The sequence below is a fragment of the Convolutriloba macropyga genome, chromosome 2 (assembly GCF_964194025.1).
Source record: "Convolutriloba macropyga chromosome 2, txConMacr16.3, whole genome shotgun sequence".
NCBI lineage: Eukaryota > Metazoa > Xenacoelomorpha > Acoela > Convolutidae > Convolutriloba > Convolutriloba macropyga.
In genome coordinates this window covers 69460281-69483863 of record NC_134469.1, presented here as the reverse complement: position 1 = coordinate 69483863, position 23583 = coordinate 69460281, and the positions used below count along the sequence as shown (strand labels likewise).

Here is a 23583-nt window from a genome sequence, read left to right as displayed (position 1 = left end):
GTCGGCTTGCTTGCCTATCGGCTTACTTTGCCTTCGCCAATAATTTCAACTCTACATATACAATAATTTCATCTCAAAAATACTCGATATAGTCACAACTATTTTCTTAAGGACCACAAAACAAAAGTAAAAGAATTCATCAGTTTTTAAGTGAAAAGATTGAAAATGTTCTCTTGAGTCTCTTATAAATATCAATTAGACAAAGTTAAAATTAATAGAAACTGATTAGATTAGTTAATCAGAATAAATCTTACGCCAATAATAAGAACAACAGATACAAGAAAAAAAGAAAAAAATAAAATATAAGGTGAGAAAACTGTTTGAAGACTTTAAAAACATTAACTATGCACTCAGAACTTTAAATAAGTTTGTTTGGACCAATGGGATCTGCTATTATGTTGATAATTTGACAACACAAATATTTAAAACTGGGCACAAATATTTTCGAAAAATTGCAGTATAAATGTAAATTAAACCGTTAGCAATCAACTAAAGACCTTGAAAGTGTTCACGTGTACCTCAATAGAGAACAAATGAGTACTGTCACAGATCAAAATAAGTCTTACAGTAAGTCATCAATAAGATTTTTAAATAGGACAAGATCTAAAAATTCAGTCCAGGAAAAACTCCAAGTGCCCAATATTAGCACCCATATATAATATTAGCATAATAAACTATTCACTCACTTTCAAATTTGATCAATCGGCTCTCTTTCAAACGCTAAAGAAAGAGAATTCTCGTTTCTGTGATAATGTGGCATAACTTCAATATGAGCAAAAGTATATATACAAAGACAACAAAATTTTTTATAAAAACTAAAACATTTAGTTAAAACAAAAGGGCGCTCGACAGATTAATTTTCATTTCACTGGATGTGATCTTTTTTAGCTATCTCGCAGGCATCATATACGTTGGGCTGCGGTGGAGGGATTTTGTAGACATTCCTCCCCTTTGCAGCCCATCTAATGTCCTTTTATCCTTGGTATCAATTTGCATCCCTAATAAGAATTTTGAGATTCATGTACTTAGCAAGTCCTCCTATTGTTGTCCAGTGTTACTTGTTCTTGGCAAGAAAAAGATGACCCGGGTGGAATTGAATCAACCGTTTTTTAATCTATTCTTTACCTTTTATGCCCCCTCCCCCAATTACTGGCTGCATATGATTTGCACCCAACCCCCCCCCCCCCCCCCCCCCCCAACGCGGGCCATATTTTTATTTAATGCTTTGTCATATAATAGCGCGTGCATTCTAACTGTGAGGAGCATGACGTACTGGGGGGGGGGGGGGGGGGTGGTGGGGTGCAAGAACGGAAAACGGAAAAGATCCTCTGTGTTTTTGCCTAAACTTCATCGACAACGGTAGTTTAGTTGTCCGTTTCACATTTATGCTATTCTGAATTCAATTCAAACATTTTTGGTCGCCATTATTCTAAATTGACATAGCCTAGTGTTATAGTTGACTTCCTTCGGGGATACAATTTTGACACGTACTTCACTGTGGAGAGTGCCAACGTGTCTTCGGGAGGAGCCAAGTTCATCCTTCGCCGAGTAGAGGTCGTCAGTTGGGGATCGAACCTGGACTCCAGTCTCCATTATGACCTGCTCGACTCCCAGCTCTCAGAGATTTTCATTGAAAATGACCTGAACGAAAACCACGAGCAGGAGAACAGAATGACACTTCATCTTGGACGCATAACTAAGCTAGGTTAATTGCTACTTATAATATTCACTCAATTTAGCACCAGCTTTATAAATATTTCAATTTTTGCTAAAGAAAATTTTATACTCAGCCATGAATCTAAAATATGTTATCCCCAATCCCTTACCGCCGATGACGCCAATTCAGTGTGCCCTGGATTTTTGGATTTTTGTCACATAATTGAGGATTATTTTTTTAGGAGGGGGGGGGGGGGGGGGGTTGAAACCGAAAAATTACTCCCTCCATCCTCCACTGCTACCTAATCTTACATCAATTTACACCCTGTTAGCCAGATTAAACTTTAATATAATCTGAAGAGAATTTAGATGCCAATTTTGAGGATTGAGTGATGCTTGCTTCGAGCTGAATTTAAGCTATAATACTTTCATTTGCTCGGTCATATGAACAAGTTTTGTGGATTTTTTCAATTAGCGTAAAAATTGTGGAATGTTATTGAACAAAATTTTGGTCATGTCGTCATTTAAAATTGTGCTCAGATTTTTTCTATACTAATAGTTGCTTTTGTAGTGTCATTTGCTCTATAGATATTGCGGAGAGACTTGGTTTGGCCAATGAGACTAATGAGGAGAACAGGTTAACCTTGCGGGTCACCTTGATGGCCCAAGACGAGATAGAGGTGGACTTCAATGACACAGTTCATGTCCAGTGGGCCATCACTGCTGAAACTGTAACCCTGGCTAACGGAGTTTACACATATCAGGTATAATATAATAAAATGCTCATAATAATTATACATCTTTATAGGGTTTAAGAAATCAAAGTTACGAAGGCCTTTCTGATTTCAGTAAGTAATGCATTAAACAACAAGGAGGCTCTGAAATGTACGTTAGCACATAAAGTTCCGAACCCGCGCATCCGCATTTTTGGCATAAATGTCTACCAAATGAGGAACAGATAGAAAACCCCAAAAAATTCAAGTATTTTTTGAAAAAAAGTGTGTATGAACAAAAAGACCGCCTCCAACGTAAATAACTCAGTGGAAAAAAATGCCGCAATAGATTGATGAAATCAGCCATTATTCGGAAAGCAAGTCAAGACGAACGACAGAATCAAACAACAATAACAACAAACATTAATTAGATCCAAAGTTTTCTGTTCATTTTTTTAAAAAAAAAACTTTTTAACAAGGTCAAAATAGCGTCAGATGAAACTGAAACTAAACAAAATCGCTTGTACTTCATTGGAAAATATATGGGAGCACTCCATAATAAAGCTCGAAGAGAATTAGACAAAAAAACAAAGAAACAGCATATTAAAAAAAATTAGCTTATAATTATAACAACAATTATTTTCAAAGCTATGAAAACCATTAGATAGCAACTGAAAACATCCAAAATCATTATGATTACATACGTTTCTATAGGAGGTCATTAAGACCTGTCATTATTCAATTTTTTATGCTGTTACAAAAAGAGCAACAAATAGAGACAACATAAAAAATTTCAAATCAAATTTGCCAAACACTCTGTCGAAGCCGTAATTTTCCTTCAAATTATTGATTTGAGCCTTCCTCGAACGCTAACAATGTGGTATATGACCTCTCATTAATGAGAAAAGGCAACAAGTATACAAAAAACAGCGAAAAAAAAGGGAAAATTAAATAAAAATGTTTTTTTCTCGAAAGCAATTAATTTCAAAGTCATGAAAGCCATTAGCTACAAAAAAAAATAGTTGACAGAATTCTTGTATTCGTCCGCTGGAAACGCAAGAAACATGTATCAGAATATGTCTTATGTCTAAAAAAAGAACGTCAAATTTAGACAAATAACAAAAATTGGTTTACTTTTTTTGAGAAAAACCTTTGTCGAAGCCAGTAAATTCATAATGAATTCTTTAAAAGATTAAATTTTGCACACTTGCACATTCCTCTGGCACCAGTAATATGATAAATGACCTTTATTTAACGAGACTAGGTAATAATTAGACAAATAGAACACAAATGCGTCGATAATTTTTATAATTTTTAAAACAATTATTTCGAAGTCATCCAAAATGGAAACTACTCTCAATGGAAATGGAAGTAAGAATAGCTCCTTTTGTAGATTACATAGATTGTGTTACCTGTTTTTGGGTGTAAACTATCCGCAAATTTAATCAAATTGGACTAAAGAAGCTTATTTCGGGCATTTTTTGATGAGAAGACTGAACTTCGAAATATTTAACAAAATTTTTGCCAAAAATAATGATATTAAAATATTCAATAATTTTTTTGTCTTCAAAAAAAAATCACCAATACTTTTGTCAACAATTAAAATTTAGGCAAACATCTGGCAAATGTGAATAAAAATAACGCAAATCGGTCTAAACTTCACAAAAATTTAAACAACGACAACCTGCTCTAGAAAACGAAATTCAAAAAATATTTTGAATTCCTTATTTTTTCGATGGACGGGCCTTTTAATGATACCACTCACAACTCTCTACAATAAATATATTGATTGGTCAAAAATGTCTGAACCGAAAAAACCCATTTGAGTATATACTTCCTCCCCCCTCAAGGGGGTGGGAACTATTAAGGCTATTTAGAGAAGAGGATAAACATTTCTCAAAATAGAAGGAAAGGTTTGCGATAAAACTACACCAAAGATAAACTTGTTTTCTTAATGAACTGCTGCGTATTTTGAAAATTAATCTTTGTCATTTTATTCTGAAAAGACGCGACAAACGAGTGTATACAATCTTTCAAAAGAAAAAGTTTGTAATTTAAAGACATGTACCAGTCCTTTGAACTGAAAGGAAAGTGGTTTTCTTAAGCTTAAAATGTCGTCAATTACTTGGATGAAATCTTCTTTTGTTCTTCTATTATTATCTGAAATAAGATTTTCTTTTTTTTTAATATTACCAGATAAATTGGAGTAAAATTAAGTTTTGCAATCATGCCAAAAACATTTTCGATGATCCTCAATACGGCCTAAATTTCATAATTGATCAACCAGTACGCTATCATCCTCCAAAAACAACCGTTTTAATTGACTTTGGACAACTTGATATGCACAAGCGTGTATGACTGAAAAACAATCCAAATTGGTCCTAATTACTCCTCTGGAATAAGGAATCAGTTAAGCAAAACGTCTATTTTGTAAACCTTACGATGATTCCGTGATTAAAGCCTCTAACAAGTTTCTTTCAATAGGGTTCAAAAAAGTTAAATATCTTGCAAAAATATCAATTTAAGTTTGAATCATTAGATCTCGCTTTAACAACAAACAAACAATGGGGTCTAGATGACATGACGTTTATGCAGACGACACAAATTTAGCACAGTTAAGAACAAATTTTCGGAATTACAGTGTCTTTTGCATAGGTTATTCATAACACTGCAGATTGATTACTGTTCCTGTCAATGCTGTTTCAACTTGCTTCGTAAAATTTTGCTTTCCAATCAGCTGACTAAACTCTTTCTATCAAAATATATCCAAAGCTTAACACAAACTAGGTGCAAAGTTTCATTGCAAGAAGCTCCATCAAAAAATACTTCATGATTTTCCATGAACGTCTTATAAGTTGTCGATGATAAATGAAAGAGTTTTATGCTGAAATGAGACGGGTATAGCTACAGAGGTATTTCGCATTGGTGTCTAGCGCGCCATTTACAGGATCTATTTTCCGCCTGTATAGTGAGCAAAAAAACTTTTACCTCACCCCACTGCACGTAGCGGTGTGGCGGGGCTTTTTTACTAGGTAAAGTCCAACAACATTACAATATTAACTGCGTTTTAAGCTGTTCATCCTGCGCTATTGTCTGGAAAAGATTTCGAGCGCACAGAAGTTTTGAAAATGACCTGGAACTTGTCTGATCAGAGGTTGTTTCAGTCTGGAATTTTGTGATCGGAGGTGGCTTTGAGCGCACTTCAATAAAATGCACTTCATTTTTGAATGCACGATTGTCTGATCAGATATCACCATTTTCTGGGACGGTCTGATCAGAGGTGATTTTAGTCTTGAACTCAACCTGGGTATTGTTGCCGCTTTGTATGGTTTGTAGGCAATCTATGATCCTGGCCGGCTGCCCATTCTGAAGATGAATGTAACAGTGTTGAACACTCTGCCCAGAGAGTATGAACAAGGTGACTCGGTGTGGTATGTGTTTGCCATTTGGGCAGAATGCAATTCGACAGCGGAGGCGATTGACCTGCAAATTACGCAATTCGTGCCGGACTTTTTCCGGTTTGAGGAGTACCACTCGACAACGTACACCAGTCAGCGACCAGATCTGGACAACAACAATCCTCACGTTATGCAGTTCACAGTAAGTGTCTTTCTATGTTATGCAAACAAGCATCGCCAAAAGCCCGTAAAGAATTCAACAAATGATAGTGCATGAGTTGCTCAGAAGATATGAGTTATTCGATTATTAGCATGTAATTACTGAATACGATCAAGCGTCCAAGTGTTTTTTTTTACTGGGTATGCAATTGATGCTAAGCTATTTGTACTATTATTTGAGTCTCCGATTCTAGAACCGTGTGTCTGTGTTTGTGTGCGTTTATGTGCACAAACTTTGTTTTGCTAAAAACCGCCTGACCCGATATCCAGGTTGCAAATTTATTAATTGCAGAAAAGTATATTATATTTGTGAGCAATCTTTCAGGAACTTTTTATTTTTTCAACTTCTTAACGTCCACATATTTTGCTTTTACTCGTTGGGTAATTTTTGTTTTCTTGCCGCTTATTTTCCCTAAAGACGGTTTATTTACGAGTTTAAAAGGGCTGGTGTTAACATGTATACTGAATTTTCTGAACGGTTTCGACTAAAAAGACTTGAAAAATGTTTTCTTTTTCTGCCTGTATCTTTTGTTCTTTTTGAAAATTGATAACCCAAGTTTATCAATTAGAGGACTACTGTGTTTTTTAAATGAACGTGAACGGACGTTTAAAATGTTTTTGCTCAATGATGTTCTGCTTTATTGTTTTAATTCTTTTTTTTAATTTTCCGTAATTTTGTGAGTTTTGCATTTATTTGTTGTTGTTCTTTTGCTTTCTTTGTGAAAGAAACGAGAGAGCTTGCCAGGAAAACATAGATGAGTTTTGATTTATCTTTGGTTGATAATTTCTGTTTCTTTGGCTTTATCACCATGTATTTTAGTTCTACTTGTTTCTACTTTTGCCTACTTTTTTTGTTCTATTTGCGGTATTATCACTTTTGCCTTCAACAAATTAAATAATTTTGAACTTTGCCTCGTTTATTGTCTTTTCTTTTGGACTCGTTTTGTCCTTAGTTGTTTTTTGTCTTTTTCCTATTCACAGAGTTAAAAGGCTCCAACCAGTTTTCAATGTGATTTAATCTAAATAATTTTTAATTTTTTTTTTCAAATGTTTCCTTTCTTTAGAGTTATTGACCTGTTTTGTTGTGATTTTGTCGCACTGTCGCTAACTACAATGAAAAAGATGCAATCGTTTCTTAGTAACTGAAAACTATTAATAGTTTACACATTTTAGGATTGCGTTATTGAAAATCAACTTCGCATTTTAACTTTCGGAAAACTAACTTTCTAAGTTTTACAGGCGATTTCTTTGTCCATATTTTTTGCTTTTTGTCGCTAGTTTTCGCGAAACTGTCGTAACTGAAGATGAAAAGTGTGTGTTTGATCATCATATAAAGTTTTGACTGGTTTCTTTAAGTATTGTTGTATTTCGAATGAAATTGAGCTTCTCTCATGTCCGATTTTGTTCCGTTTCGCGCTTATTTTTGCTTCATATGTTTTGCTAATATCAAAGAAGAACGGTACAGTAAAATTGTTAGAAGTTGGGTTCCTGACTTTTTTCTTGGGACTTATATTCATGACAAGTGCTTATTTTGTTTTCAAATCAGTCATCTTCCTTGATTATATTTAGTGCCATCGGATCAAATTGAAAAAGTCATAGCTAAATCCTTTAAAACTTTTTCGCTAAATCCTATAACTCTGCTTTCTAAATGGCGTTTATGGCGTCATATTTTGCTCCATATTGTATGGTTTTTTTCCATTTGGTTTTTGAATTATATTCAACGCTCTCCATAAATCTTTTTTCCAAGTTCAAAAGCTTTGTAATTTCAACAGGGGTTTATATGACCAATTCACTTTTTTTCTCCTCATGAAATTTTCACTAGTGTTGATTTATTACAATTCAAAGAATTTGAATTGCATTGGGGCGCTGTCTTTTTCACACATTTTCATGATTTTTGAAGTCAAGTTGGAATAGTGATTTTGGTCTCGCCGAAACAGGAAGTGGAGCCGAAAAGCGAGTGGTTTTGCGGCGTGAAATTTTTTTGCTCTAAATTTAAAGTAGAGTGAGAAAGTAGAGCGGGAAAGTTTGCTTTCTCGCTACTGGTTTTTTGTTCACATGCGGCAATTTCACTTTGATTTTTACTGTTTTTTCAATTTTTTGGATAGGCTTTTTTTCTAAATGGTTTTCCCAAGCCATTCATAGTTCATTCTATTCCTAGTATTTTGTTTCAACCAAATTTCCATTTCTCGCTAGTGGTTTTTTGTTCCACATGCGGCATTTTGACATTGATTTTCTTTTTTTTGATCTGATTTTTTAGAAATTTTTTTCCCATTTCACTAATAGTCTGTTCTAGGTCTAGCTTTTTGTTTTGTCAATGAAAATTCTTTGAATTGTACGTCAGGACTTGTCCTGCTATGTTTTTTTTTCAAGTTGATGTGAAAATTGTGACTCTGTTCAGTTGTTATTCATTCTAAAGAAATAGTGAAAGCTGAAATAAGCACAATGAACCCGAAAAATGCACAGAAGATGGTAAAACAAAATTCAAAACAATAACTACCATTTTCTGTGCTTTTTCGGGTCAATGTCTCAGTTTGTTTCGTCTTATGAGGTAACGATGGCACTTTGGACATTCTGCCACCCCAGAGCAACTGTAATTTTGCGTCCGCCAAAAATTAACCTTTCTTGCTTCTGCTGCTACGAAAAGATACTTGATGATCTAAAGGTAACTGATGTGATCTTTTTTATAAACGTTTTGCGACTATTTTTTCTGCTTCAGATGTCACGACTTAAGCTGACAGATTTTGTAGAGTGGCGGATTCTACTGACAGTGGTGGATGGCCACAGTTACTTCCAGGACATCCGCCTTTATTACCACTCCACCCCACTCGACTACATTTTCTTCAAACACTCCCGAAATACATCTGACACCCCCAACCCACTCACAGGTACAACTATTCGCAGCTGTTCACTTAAAGAAACGAATAATTTACCGAATCGAGCTTAATCTTTGTGCCCTGTTTGATACTTTTTGGAATAATAAGTGGAGGGGCAGGTATGTTGGTTTTGGCGAGGACCATAGGACCCCCCCCCCCCCCCAGAGGTCACACACTTTAAACTTTTTCTGAGCCAAGATTTTCAGCAAAAAGTTGTTGAGCCAAGTTTTTCTCATCTTTTACCAGTTTTGGCAGAAAAATGCTCCGCCGAATGTTTAATTCTCTTATTGGTCGAACCAATTTTTTTTTAACAGGCCCTGGCATTTTTTTTCATAGTTAAGACTATTTCCATTTCCAAGCTGTTTAAAACGCACGAATGACTAAATGGATTTAAATATTTTATAGCAGTTTGCAATTCATATATAGACTTGCATCAGATCATCGATAAATAACTAAAATTTATCTGGTCCAATAACTACCGTTTGTCAACATATGTGAGCTAGTTCAGATTCTTAAATGAAATTTGGTTAGATTTTATAAACCCTATTTTAGGGTTAGCATTTCCTTTGTGAGTTTTCTCAATATTCTGTGAAAATAACTGTAACTGTTGTGACGTCATTTAATAAGCTACAACCGTTGCAAATATGGTATAAAATGCTTTTAGAAAAACCAAAAACAATGAAAAAGTGTATGTGATGCTTCGTTTATGCAAACTGCCGTTCTAGTAGAGTTTTTCTCCAAAAAATGTTGCAATCCACGTTATGCTAATACGAGTTGGGTTCAACAACCAAGAGACAAATTTCAGTATAGAATTACATACGTGCAATTTCTAAAATCTGCAGGTCTCTGCAGTGCAGTGCAGATTCTAGAATGCCAGATTTTAAAACTGTTCAAACTTGCAAATTGCGTTTTGTTTCAAGAAAGATTAATTGACTCTGCTAAAGTCATTTCAAGAATCTGGCAAAGTCTCGAACTTCAACATTTTATTGTATAAAGCTAGAGTAATTTAATCTCTGCTTATTATCAGCTAATTATTTGATTGGTTCGTTGGTTGCTTATCTGGCAATTGCAGTTACAAACTTTTTCAAGTAATTGATGACTGTTTCAGACGGACTGCCCTATGGTTACAAGATGAAAACTATCCAGTTCCAGTCCATAGTACTAGGTAAGTCCTCAATTCCAGAAGCCAACATTGTCTACCTAATGTGGTTAAAACCGCTGATACTAAAAATTAAGAGTACTATTATTACCTGTTGATAATAAGAGCTAAATTCACTCCACAAAAAGTTTAGCCATCACAAATTAGGCGGAAAAGAAGTGTCAGTTGATTATATTTAAGAGTCAACATGCAGTGGTCGTCTGATTGAGCTGGAAGACCCTGACCAGTTCCACGAGTGCCAATTCAGAGCCAGTTCCACCCTACACCCAATCACCTACTCTGAGATGAAGAGTACCCCAGCTGACGAGACCATCAGTCAGTATATTCTTTCAAATTTGCTCAATCAATTCTTGCAACCCGTTTAAACCTATAGTCCATAAAAGAAAAGTGAATGAATTCTTACCTATCCGAAGCTGGGCTCGACGTAGGCAGCAAAAAAGAGCAAAGTTTAAGATTGCTTGCTAATCCTGCAAAGCGATTGATTACATTTCGATATGAAGTTGATGTAACTGCTTTGCACGGTGACTTAAAATTATGCCAAAATGGGAAGAAAAATATACACAGTTCTGAAATGTACAATAGTTAAGAACAAATCAAACTCTGCACCCTGAACCCAATTGAACGTACTCCTATATTATGGTAACTCAAGACTAACAAACTTTTGTATCTTTTAAAATAGACCAAGAGATCCTCGCATAACCTACACTAAAAAAAAGATAGATCAATTAGATCATTGTGTTACTCGAGTCAGACCAAACCCCCAAGCTTAAAATTCTTGCACGCTTCCGAAGTGAACCAATTGTTCTTGCAGCTCTTCCAAACAAAATGGGGTTATATGTATATAATATAAAGCCATTTTCTAGATAAACTGATAATTGTCATAACAAAGCTCATCAAACAAAGAAGAGCTCATCAAACAATTTGCTGATCTACATTTCCCAAAGAAAGTATGCGATGCTGTTAAAAAGTTATTTTCAATATTACAATCAGTTCTTCTTCTAAAATCACTTGTGCTTTACCATTTACGGCAATCACTTACCATTTACGGCAATCTTTTTTCAAAATTTATCTGCAAAAAATCAAAAACGCCTTAACCGACAAACTAACTGGGGTATAAAGGTGTGCTTTCTACGCAAAAAGTATGACAAAGCGAGAGATCTGCTAATCCAGACAAAGACCCTACCAGCTGAGCTAATAATAGCAAAAATGTCGCTAATCAAATTTCATTATGATATCACTAGGTCAGAAAATTCCGAAAATTTTCACGGGTATCTGAGTATCTGAGACTTCATCAAAATACTTGAACAAAACAATTCAAAATTAGACAAAATGCCAAAACCAGCTTTGGAAGGAATTCGATTGTTCGTCAATGCGTACAAAAATGGAATAAGTTACCACATTGGCTTCGGTTGGCAAAAAATTAAAACGTTTTTAAGAAAACGTTGAATGATTTCTTGCTCTCACAACATGAAAAAATTCCTTTGAATAGTAACGTAGGAGCTTTTGAAAGTTATTTTTATTTTTAGGAAGAAAATAATCGAAAAAAAATTTTTTAAAGTGATTCTTTAGGAAATTTGTTGATGTTTATTATATTATTATTGTTTGAATGATTTGAAATTTTTTTTGTTTCAGATATATTTAACCGTATGGTTATAATTTTAATTTATTTGTTGCAATAAAAAAAGAGCAGAATTCAAATTTCAAAAAATAAATACTTTCTAAGCAAACGAATCCGCAAATTTGAGCTTCTGGTGACTAAATTGCGATTAGTTATTCCCTTCAAGTACTTGTTATTTCGCAACCCGAAATCAGGGTCAATGTTAAGTTCAATCGAAATTCTCGAGAAACACATTGAGCAAAAATCTCTTTTGGTTTTAACTAAAATTCTTTTACTTGATATTTTCTCTTTGGAACCAATTTCGAATAAGGAATTTTAAAAGGTGAATTATTGACCAATTTCTTTGCATGCCTGATTCGTTATCATTCATTCAGGAAAAATTTTTTGGAAATCATTTGTTTTAAATCAAAATATTTTTAAAACTGATTAATGTGATCCTTACTCTCAACCTGTGATAAACCAATTGGCGCAAAACTCTTTGTCTCCTTTTTTCTAAAAATCAAAATTCTCCCGCTGATAACTGTTCAAAAAATTTTACTACTGAAAAAGTGTTTTTGTAAAAAAGCTGAGACGAAACCGAAAAAAGTGCTGTAAAAACCTATTTTGAAAGTTCCTTTTTGAATAAAAAACGGCAATCAAAAGCTAAGAGCGGGTATAATTTTACAGCAAATTCAACCTGTACGTTGTTTCTATACTGTTTTTGTATGTTCTTGAGTGAAGTTCATAGCAATTTTTGTAAACGTGTTGGTTTTATGCAAATTCGTTGCTTGACCATTATGCGCTTTTGTTCTAGATTATTCATTGACTACTCAAGTGACTTTTTCCCGCTTTCGTTCCTCAATTTTTGGTGATCTCTATTGCTCTCATTCCGAAGTGAGGCCTGTTGCTAAAATAAAATCAATTGCAGTACAGCTTAAAGAAGGGCATGATAGCCGAGTGGACAGTCCCTCTGGTTAGTGAGCGGGAGCTCCGTGGTTCCAACGCCATGGTGGGCAACTACTTTTGCACCCTAAAAGGAAATTTATCTAGGCTACAGCCCTTGAATTAATCAGTCGCTCTTATCAATTTTTCCGACACAAATAGGTTTATGTTCGAACATTCTTACAAACATTTCGATCACTCGCTTCAACAAATCAACAAGAATTTTGTCAGGCAATACACCCCCCCCCCCCCCCTCCTTAGCTCCATCAAGCCGAAAAATTTTTATCCAAACGAGTTGTCGTCCTTGTTGTTATTTAGTAGCACATATACAATAGGGAGTGGAAACTTCTGATCATTACGTATGGTGTCAGTGTCTGTTAGAAATGAATATGGTTATTAAAAGCTGCAAAGCGATAGCTGAGGCTGTAGTTGGCCTCCTCTTGTTTTTTTTTTTCATTTTTTCGTCAATTTTTTTGTTAAGGCCATATGAAGTTTCAAACATGAAGATTTGTTTGTTATCTAGTTGGTCAGTTTTGTAGAAACATAATTCTCGAAGTTGTGCTAGAATTATGAAGTGCTTGCCTGTTCAACAGGTGCGGCTCTTCTTTGGTTTTTTAGAGTTTGCGTGACGAGCTTCTACATGATTGGTTATTTTGAGGGCAATGGACAGTTTTAAAAAGTCTATTAAAGTGAACCAATTGTTCCTTCAGCATTTTCAAACAGATTACGGCTATATGTATATAAAATAGAACTTTTTTCTCGATAACAGAAAATTGTCATAATAAAGCATAACAGACAATGAAGAGCAGCATTCAGATTTCAAAAAAGGAATACTTAATAAGAAAACATATCCGCAAATTTGACCTTCTGGTGCAATTAATTACTGCCAACTAATACTTTTTAATTCGGAACCTGAAATCAGGGTCAATGTTAAGTTCAATCAAAATTCTCTAAAAACACTTTTGAGCAAAAATCTCTTTTGATATTAACTAAAATTTCCTTTACTTGATACTTTCTCTTTTGAACCAATTTCGAATAAGGAATTTTAAAAGGTGAATTATTGACCAAGTTCTTTGCTTGCCTGATTCATTATCATTTATTTAAAATCAGAAAAATTTTCTGGAAATCATTTGTTTTAAATCAAAATTTTTTGTACTGATTAATGGGAACTTTATTCTCAAACTGTGAAAAACCAATTGGCGCAAAATTTATTGTCGCCTTTTTTCCTCCCGCTGATTACTGTTCAAAGATTTTCACTCCTGAAAAAATGTTCTTGAGAAAAATGCGGAGATGAAACAGAAAAAAGTGCTGTAAAAACTTATTTCAAAAAGTTCTTTTTTGAATAAAAAGCGGCAATCAAAAGCTAAGAGCGGGTATAATTTTACAGCAAAAATAAATCTGTAAGTTATTTCTATACTGTTTTTATATGCTCTTGAACGAAGCTCATAGCAATTATTGTAAACGTGTTGGTTTTGTTTTTATGCAAAATTTTCGTTTGACCATTTTGCGTTTTTCTTCTAGATTGATCTTGACTTCTCAAGTGAATATTCTTCACGCTTTCGTTTCTCATTCTTGAGTGATCTCTTTTGCTCTCATTCAGAAGTGAAGCCTGCTGTCTATTTGCTTCAAAATGCCAACGTATAGCTTCATTGCTATTCTCTTTTGTCAAATTTGGTAAATGTGTACTGATCGTGCTGCAACTGCAAGCTGCAACTGTGGATATGTGCAAGCTCCGTTTTGACCGTTTTAAAAGTGTTGTTGTTTTCTCTGTTAACTTTTATAGGAAGTTATTGTTCCGACCCACTTTAATGGGGGAGGTACTATATACTCATGGGATTTTTTGTTCAGACATTTTTGGCCGATCGTCATAATTATCGTAGAGACTTGCGAGTGGCATCATTAGAAAGCACACCCGCCGTAGAATATGAATTAAAAAGATTCTTTCAATTTTCAGTTTTTATAGAGAGTTACCGAAGTTTAAATTTTTGTGAATATTAGACGTAAATTATCTGTTTTCCTTCGAATTTTTGGTATTTTTGACCAAATTTTCGTCATTTTTGCTTAAAAAAATGTTAAAATTGTCAACTGTAGTTTTATTGATTCTTTGATTCTATCTTTAAAGATGGAAGGGGGTTGCTGATATTCTCGATCCGAGGTTTTTGGCTAGATTTTATGCTAAATTTTTCAAAGTTCAGAACTTTTTTGTCAAAAATGGGCCTAAGTTTGCTTTTTTAACCCAACTGCTTTAATTTTGCTGGAAGTGGTTATTTTAACACTGCGGTCAAAAACGATTTATTTGTCTTCCCACTGGCTTTATGAGTCTTCTGGGATTATAGTTTTTTCAATTTTGCAAATTTAAACTCGATAGTCATACAAAATGCACTAATTATTTTTGACAAACTGAAAATTTTTGTTTAAAGAATGAAGTATTTTGCGACCATTGGAACTATATAGTGTTTTGTTAGACGCGCAGAAAAATCTGAGCTGATTTTGATTTCACTAGGAATCGCTATATTAAAAAAATCTACTTTTCTCTTGGTTGGGGCCTTTTTAAAAAAAATTTCCGCAATTACAGTTTGCTGTGTTAAATAACGAAAAGAATTTCAGTTCAGGGCTCAATTTCTGAGATATCAATTTAAAAGAAGACGCCCAACAAACATCTGCTATGGTTTCATATTTCAGTTTATGCTTTTGACGTTTTTGACATGATATTTTAGTAAAGTACTCCAATTTTATTTAATGTTTCGCTTTACTTTGTTATATTTTTGTAGTCGAATAACTTAGTCTGCAAATCAAAGTTCCAATTGACCTCTTTGAGAGGTTATATAGGTGAACCCAGACGATCCTATCATATGTTTCCTAATGTCTCTTAAGACTTTGATTATGTTTGTTTTCTGAAGGTGCCGATGAATTGTTGAATTTTGCCACTTTTACACTAAAAAATTACAATTACGATAAACAACTTTATAGATTTTAATGGCTCTTTTTTAATAATAGTTCCTTATGCAAATGTTTTTGATGTAAATTACAGACAGGAATTTCAAATCAGGGCACAATTAAAGACAGATACCATTTACAAAATCAAGGCCGGACGAGATTGTTTTATGGTTTCAGAGTTAAACTCATGGTTTTAATGGCTCTGACAAGTTGTTTTCGTAAAATCTTTTAAGACTTCTTGAATTTGCTTCCATTTGTTATGCTTGCTTGTAGCCCAAAGACTTAGTGTCCCTAATCGAAGATCCAGTTAGCTTAGGAGATTTAAATGATCCAAAACAATTCTTTCAGTTGTTATCTATCTTAATATGACTATTAATAAAATTGTTTTAAAAACAAATTGGTAAATTTTTTTGTTTTTGCCTCTGTTTTGTTTGATTTAGATCAATTTCGGGGGCATTCTCAGTAATGAACAGGCGGAAACTATTTTTCTGTGAGTTTTAATTTAATGTTTGTAGCGGTTTATATTCAACTAATTGTAGAATTTAAAACTCAGCTAAACTCCAAAAGATTTGAAAATAATCCCTAGTAAAGTTTTTTTGCAAAGTTAGTCCTCTATGTGACTTTTTTTCTCCTAAAGACCTTCTGCCCTAAATAACTTATAAAGAAAAACGGGCACAATCCTATAATTGGAAAAAGTTACCTTCTGGTACTTATTCCTACTGAGAAAAATATATCAAAAACAAGCCAAATTCTAACTACGAACTATCTGTTTTACCAACAGAAAGGAGAGACTTAACTTGCAAAATTAAATTGAAAAGAAGCTCTAAAAATCTACAAAAATCAAGCGCTAAATATACTCCGCAAAAGTAAACAATTGAGATATAATCAAGTCGATTTTCTCTTTATAAAATAAATTTATGCAAAAAAGTCCAAAAAATTCACATGGTTGAATTAAGTTTACCCCCAATTTGGTAAGTAACCTCTAATTTGAGCTGAGAAATTATAAGTTTCATTAAAAGTTCTAAATCCGTTCAGTTTAGACAGAGTCAGAACTGTCATTACTAATCAAAAACAAAATTTTTTCAATCAACCACTTAAACAGTTCTAACATACTTAGCCATTATTATTTCAATATAATTTAATTCGAAACTTCTGAGAAATAACCCAAGATTAGTACTTTGCTATAATTTCTTACATTTTCTTAATTTTCTTAAGATATCTTAAGATTTCATTTCTACATCACCCTCTCGGACTTAACTATTCTCCCGAATTTTTACAAAAACATAAAGTACAAGAAAAAATTTGAACGAAAATATACGTTGCACTTTAGTTAGAATCATTCGGAAAACAGTTGTTTCGGTAGTCTATCTTCGTGTGTCTGTATTTTTTCCGATGATTAACAATCTACAGAACTACAAATTTTTCAACGCCTTGCTCAATCAAAGTCTTAGACACTACTCAGCACCACATTGTTGCTTTGTACATTATAATTCTACTGAACAATTCAATTCATACAGATCGCTTTTGAGAACTCTCCAATCGCACCAAAGTGGGCGTTGAAACCTCTTTCAGTGGTGAGTGTCTGTTATTCTGGTTCTTGATTTAGGGTGATTCTCTGACGATGTTGGTTAGCATAGTGTCGTAGATCATTGGTTAGTAACTGTTCTGCATTGCATTAAACCACATCGCCACTTTGTGTCTTGTCTTTTGCTGGAAACAGTCAATGCATGTGTTGCGAAGCAAACAGAATTAGCAGCGCACCAGCCACTACAAATTTGCTTTGAATGTTGTCAACGTGCAATAAAGAAAATAACTCTCCTTTTAAAAGTCTAACAGTATCAACGTACAGAAAAGTAGATTCGAACCTAACCTGCGTTGCTGCAGAACTAACTGGAAAAAAACTAAATTTTGCGGACCAAAGTACCAACTCTGCGATATATCTTCTTCAAAAATCTTCTAAATACTTAATAATTGTTACCTATTAGTAGAGTGATCTCTTTAAAACCCTCTAAATTTTCTAAAGTAGCTATGCTGTATTCTGAACTGAGGACAAATTCAAACTGCAAGTTATTTTACATACAAATGACTGCAAACTTACTAGAAACCTTATTTCTGACTAAATTCAAGCTGGTACCGATCAATGTGTACTCTCGAGAATTTAACTTGGCTCTTTTCTAATTCTCTATTTGATCTCTGAGGTTACACCAACTCTATCGAATAATCCTAAGAACTAAGAAAAATCGAAACAAAGGAAAGAGTATTACAGCGGAAAACAACAAAGATTGTACACCAAGAAAGTGATTTTATTACCAATAAATTTGTTCGATAAAAATTATTGCACAGAAAACGTTTATAACAAAAGCGGTCAAAGATTCACCCTTTGAATAAATGTGCCCGGTCATCTGTCGTTTTTTAGGACGTTTATCCGATTATATCAATCGAGGACTGATATAAACAGCGAGTCTATGCTTTTGCTATGATGAAACGTTCGATTATTCAACTGGTTAATAAGGAGAAAGAAAAGAAATGCAACTTAACCTTTAGCTAGGGGAAATCTTAAACAGTAAAGAAACTTTTCAAACTTACTTTTACCACCTCACGAACTGTTCACAAATTACCGAAATTTCATCAGCAAAAAATATCCTAATATCCTAAAATTCCAATCAAAAATTCCCAAATCCCATTTGTGTCGCCAATTTAGAATTTAAAATACAGTTAAGGTGGCTCGGGGGCCTTAGCGTCTAAATTCCAAAAATTTTGAAAAAAATTCGTTGGTTTTGTTTATCTCAAAGTTAGCCCTCTAGGCGAATTTAATTCTCCTAAAGGCCTTCTGCCCTACCCAACTTATAAAGAAGAACGACACAATCCTATACTTAGAAAAAGTTAACTTACAACAGCTAACTTCTAGTAATTTTGCCTACACAGCGAGTTATATCAAAAACACGCCAAACTCTAACTACGAACACTCTCTCCTATCAACAGAAAGGAGAGACTTCACTTACAAAATTAAATTAAGAGGAAGCTCTCCAAATCTACAAAAATCAAGCGGTATATTTAATCCGCAAAAGTAAGTATTAGAGATATAATCAAGTCTGATTTCTTTTTATAAACCAAACTTATGCAAAAAAAGTCCAAAAGTTCACATGGTTGAACTGATTTTACACCCAATTTGGTAATTAACCTCTAATTTGAGCTGAGAAATCTTAAGTTTCATTAAAAGTTCTAAAATCGTTCAGTTTGGACAAAGTCAGGTCTATCATTACTAGTCAAAATCAATATTTGTTCACTAAACTGCCTAAACAGTTGTAACTTACTTAGCCATTATTCTTTCATTATAATTTAATTCGAAACTTTTGAGAAATAACCCAAGTATAGTACTTTGCTATAATTTCGTAAGTTTGCTTAATTTTCTCAAGACATCTTAAGATAAAAACTCCACTTCTACATTAATGGTTTCTCTGTTTTGATACTGCGAGTTTTCAATTTTTAAAATGTTTCAGCATAATTGCATTTTTTATAATTTCTTTTTAACTCTTTGTCGAATTATCAAAACATTGACAAGTCCAATTGAGGGAAACAATAATAAGGGAAATGCACAGCGTCGGAAAAAACGTATCTGGATCTTTTAATTAATTTTGTGGAATAGTTAATGCTTTTTGAGCTGAGACACAAATATCTCGCAGAATTTTTGGGTTTTTCTGTTTTTGCTATGTTTGTCTTTGTTTTTGTTGTTGTACTCCATATATCTGATTACGACAGGTCTCAATTGCTTCCCCAGGATGTACAACTGAGCCAACTCAACCGCGTTAAAGAATTCATTTTATAGCTGTTTGTTTTAATGACTTTCAAGTTTTAAAAAAATCTTTTTTTTAACTGTCTCCTTTATCCTTCCATTTTTGTCACCATGTAATCCAATCTCACAAATTAGAAGTCTCATTTACTTTGTTTAACTCAAACATGTAAACATTTTTCTTTTTGTTGTCATGTCTACGTAGTCCTTTTATAAGGAAGACTCGTTGATGTTAATGTGAGGAGAAAGTGACAATTTGCAGTTCTTGCAGGTAACAGCTTACAATTGTAGTGCTTTGAACAATGTGATATCGTAAAATTGTTTGAAGCTTTGATTTCTTTATGTTTTTGTTCTTCTTTTTAGGTTTCTGATTTAGTCTCATTTTTAACGAGCTTAATTGGCTTTCTGAGTTGTTGCAACTTAATTTATCGCTTTTTGTTGAAATCTTAGGCCTTTTATGGATTTTGGAAATACTTGTTTTCAAAAAAAAATTTTTAGCTTTTTGAGTTTCGTCACTTTTTTATATAATTTTTCTGTCGATTGATACCTCAGTCTCTGTAAACAAAGGTCACAACCCGCTTCCAGTGAGCTATAATTTAAATTTTTGACGGTTTTGGCTTCAAACATTTGTCTCTTGGCTTGGTTACTACTGTTATCATGAGGTTTTATAAACTGTTTGAGAGTTTTATATGTATATTTGTACATTTTAGATCCCCTTGGCTTTGAAATTGTGCTCAATTGAACTTTGGATTTTGACACATCTCAATTGCTTCCGTTGGAGATATAAATGATGATTTTAGTGATTTCAGTTGATATCTAATGACATTAATACCTGTGAAATTAATTGTTTTCAAAAATAGAAACCTATTTTTGAACTTCGCACCTCTTTGCTCTTTTTTGTCAACCTGTTAACCAGTCGCGTTGAGGACAGGTCCGATATCTATTCTTTTAAAGTAGAGGTTAAATTGTTTTGTTTGGATTTTTTTTATGCGACTTTGATTTTGTTATTATTTATTTTATTATAGACATCGAATATTCGTCGAAAATAATGTTTGCTGTTTGATTTTTATTATTGTCCTTTCTAGTTTTCGTCAACTAGAATTTCATCGGCTCTCTGGCTTGGCATTATTGTTTGGAAAGTTTTCTATCTCTTCATCATTTGTTAGCCAATTAAGTCAAGAATGTGGTTGAGGGGGGTCAGAACATTATGTGCGTGCGCACATTATCGAGCCTCCTTGCAACCCTCAATGACCAAAGTCAATCAATTTTACTGGACGTACGGCCAATGAGTTTTGCTGATTTAATGCGCGTAATTTTATCTAAACTTCACAATATTTTCTCGAGTACATGTGGTAATTTAGCGTTTTTTTTTTAAATGAGGTTCTATCGATTGCTTAATGCCTCGTTAATTTTTGACTATTTCATAAATGATAACATCATGTATAAATTAAATGTACTTTAATAAAAGATTACTTTCACTTGTTTCATATATTTAGATTATATTAATTAATGGCAACTCTAGGTAATTGGTTTTATTGCATTTTGGCAATGGGTAGTTTGGCATTGAGTAATTTGTCATTCGGTTGAATGACAGGTTGGGTATAATAAGATTTGGCATAATGGCTTAGGTATAATGGTATTGGGCATGATGGATTGGTTATAATGACATGAGTAAAATAGGCAGAGATAAACCTGATTTGCATGCTCTCTCCCGGGTATTAATATTCTGAAATTGATTACGCATACTAGTAGGAGTAAATTTACTCGTCTCTTGTTCGGGCCAATTCATACAAACCAAATTCAGAGTACAAAAACTGAAGCGGAATGATTTTTAAAAATTTGGTTTCAAAAAAAGTGGCATGGAGCGCTGTCTATTCATAAATCTATAGGTCTAGAGAGCTGAAGATATAATATTATTGGCGAAATATCGCTGTTATTATGCAGTAGAATTTCATGCAATTTTTTGGTATAGGTTGGAAGTCTAACACGTGGTATGGTCAGTGGGAGGGGAGACAGAGTGTGACTGTGTCCTTGTTGGACAAGTGGAAGCTGGCCAGATTCGTGTTCAACCAGGAGACCAGTGTCAAGGCACTCAAGCTGTTCCACTCCAGCGATCCAGAGGGAGTCTTCTGGACAGAGTACGAGGAGAGAGACAAACCATTCACTGTAAGCTATATCCAAGGGAGAATTACAGCAAGCATTAGGTTCCTTGTCTCTTGAATCCAAAAAAGGTGCACGCTAAGTGTTTGTCTGGAATCCCAGTGACGTTCTATCGATGGTTTTTCTATGATCCATCAAATATCAGAGATTTTGTATTTTTTACGATCAAAGAAAAAGTGGCTATTAACTATCCGTGATGCATCGATAAAATGCATTATCCAACATCAATTTTATCATTGAGGACAGTAGTAACGGTTGTACCAAAGTCTTTCAATAGGTGGCCCCACAATTTTTGATAACAAACTCAGAACAAAAATGTTATTTTTAAAAGATTCTTAAAAAAACAGGACGACGCTCACAAAATGAATAAGGGTTTTTCCCAGTTTACGTTTTTACGAAGGATCGCGAGAAAACGCTGAGTAACAAATTTTTAAACAAAGATTATATTTCAATCAGATATATAACTAGAAAAGATTTATATGACCTTAATGGCGATCCAGCACAGAACAAGGCATCAGATCCTGGATTTCTTCCCGTGTGGTCTTTCAGTTGTATTAAGACATATATTAGAACAAATTTACAGTTTACAATTAACGGATGTAAACTGAAAAATGTTTAATCAGGTGTCCTTAAAACAATCGTTGGATATCGAAAAAAAAAATAGTTTTTTCTGAAAAAAGCGGCTAAAAAGTTTCAGTTAGCCAAACTAACTTTTGAGTTTATTCTTTTAAATCAAAATGCAAGAGCAAAATTCTAGCTTCATCAATTGAAACTTTTCATCAAACCATTTAATTATTATTCTGTTTTTTTTTGCTTTGTGAAAGTGAACTCTCACTGTGTTGGTGGAGCTGGCCTTGCTTGAAGAGTTAGTGCATTATAATTTAGACTACCTACATTTGAAAGCTAGAGCTAAAAGTAAGCACCTGGATCACCCATCACACAACACAGTGAATCGAAATTTAATACACCTTAATAAGACATCTTGCATTTCATTTCTCTAGCAAAATCTTGCCAAGAATTTGAAATACTACTCTCAACTTTCTTTAAATCTAGTTGTATTTGATTCTTCGTAATTACACCAAATCATATATGACTTTTGATATTATTTGTATGATTTCTTAGCACTCGTATTTGATTTCCTGGACATCATACAGGAATCTTACAATATGAGTAAAAGAAAAGTGAAAAAAAAATTAAAATCATAAAAGCGATCGCTCTCGATAAAGCGTAGATAGTATGGTTTTTGTAATCATACTAAGATCATATACCATTTTTTAGATTCATGCTAGGATTGTACTAAGAAATCAAGTATGGAAAGTATGGAATCATCTATGATCCTTGTTTGAAATGATAGAAACTTCAACCCGGGCAGTTCCGCTTGTTGGTCTCAAACGACGGTAAAGTAAACAATGGACAACTTTTGCATCAGAGAATCTCAGAAAGAAGTTGTATAATGAGCGAATTCATTATCTTCTTAGCCTGACGTCGTTTTTTCTCGGAGAAAGGCAGCAGAGAATTTCGGACGTTTTTATTCTTCCACAAACTCCGATGAACATATTAAAAGTGGCAAAACTATTCTACAATCAAGCATTTTTTAAGGTACTCAAGGCAAAAAAATTTCAAAAAGCATTGAGACAATACTTAACATTCAAACAGTAACACCAGGCATAAATTATCAAAGTTTAAACCCACGTTAACCAGCATAAATTCTTACACGCGAAGGATGTTTGTACTCATTTTGGCAATCTATTTAGAAAAAAATTTTCCTCAAGTGTGCTCCACGATTAGCAACTTTAGTTCGTTGTTGTCAACAAAATGCAATAATTTGATAGTACCTAATATCAAAGCTCTTACTTCTAGTGTGCATTCTTTTACCATGTTTTTTGTTTACTTAAATACTGCTGAGATCGTTTCACCCGGATGCAGAAGCGAAGTGAATTGTTCAAATATTTTGTTCCCCTAGACTCTGTAGGAGAGGGACTTCTCATTTACCATAGCTATCATTCAAATTTAAAAAGACACAAGGCGTTCCCATCTATCAGTTCGGTCTGACCCGGTGTCGGCCTTGTGTTTGTTCGGTCTGGTCCAGGTATTGGGTCTGTTCGGTCTGGTCCAGGTATTGGGTCTGTTCGGTCTGGT

The 23583-nt window shown here is 33.9% G+C and overlaps 2 protein-coding genes across 2 annotated transcripts in view; one reads left to right on the top strand and one right to left on the bottom strand.

The window, feature by feature from the left end:
- The window catches only part of LOC142334654 (heterogeneous nuclear ribonucleoprotein K-like), a 335604-nt gene extending 326118 nt beyond the window's left edge, over positions 1–9486 (bottom strand). The window contains exon 1 of the mRNA XM_075382863.1: positions 9477–9486. The gene's annotated coding sequence lies outside the window, so the exon portion shown is untranslated. The remainder of the gene's footprint in view (positions 1–9476) is intronic.
- LOC142334652 (uncharacterized) overlaps positions 1–23583 on the top strand; it is a 153182-nt gene that overhangs the window by 118142 nt on the left and 11457 nt on the right. The window contains exons 18-24 of the mRNA XM_075382861.1: positions 1457–1705; positions 2245–2420; positions 5706–5969; positions 8703–8871; positions 9968–10024; positions 10199–10333; positions 21257–21450. Coding sequence (XP_075238976.1) covers positions 1457–1705; positions 2245–2420; positions 5706–5969; positions 8703–8871; positions 9968–10024; positions 10199–10333; positions 21257–21450 — 1244 coding nt within the window. The remainder of the gene's footprint in view (positions 1–1456; positions 1706–2244; positions 2421–5705; positions 5970–8702; positions 8872–9967; positions 10025–10198; positions 10334–21256; positions 21451–23583) is intronic.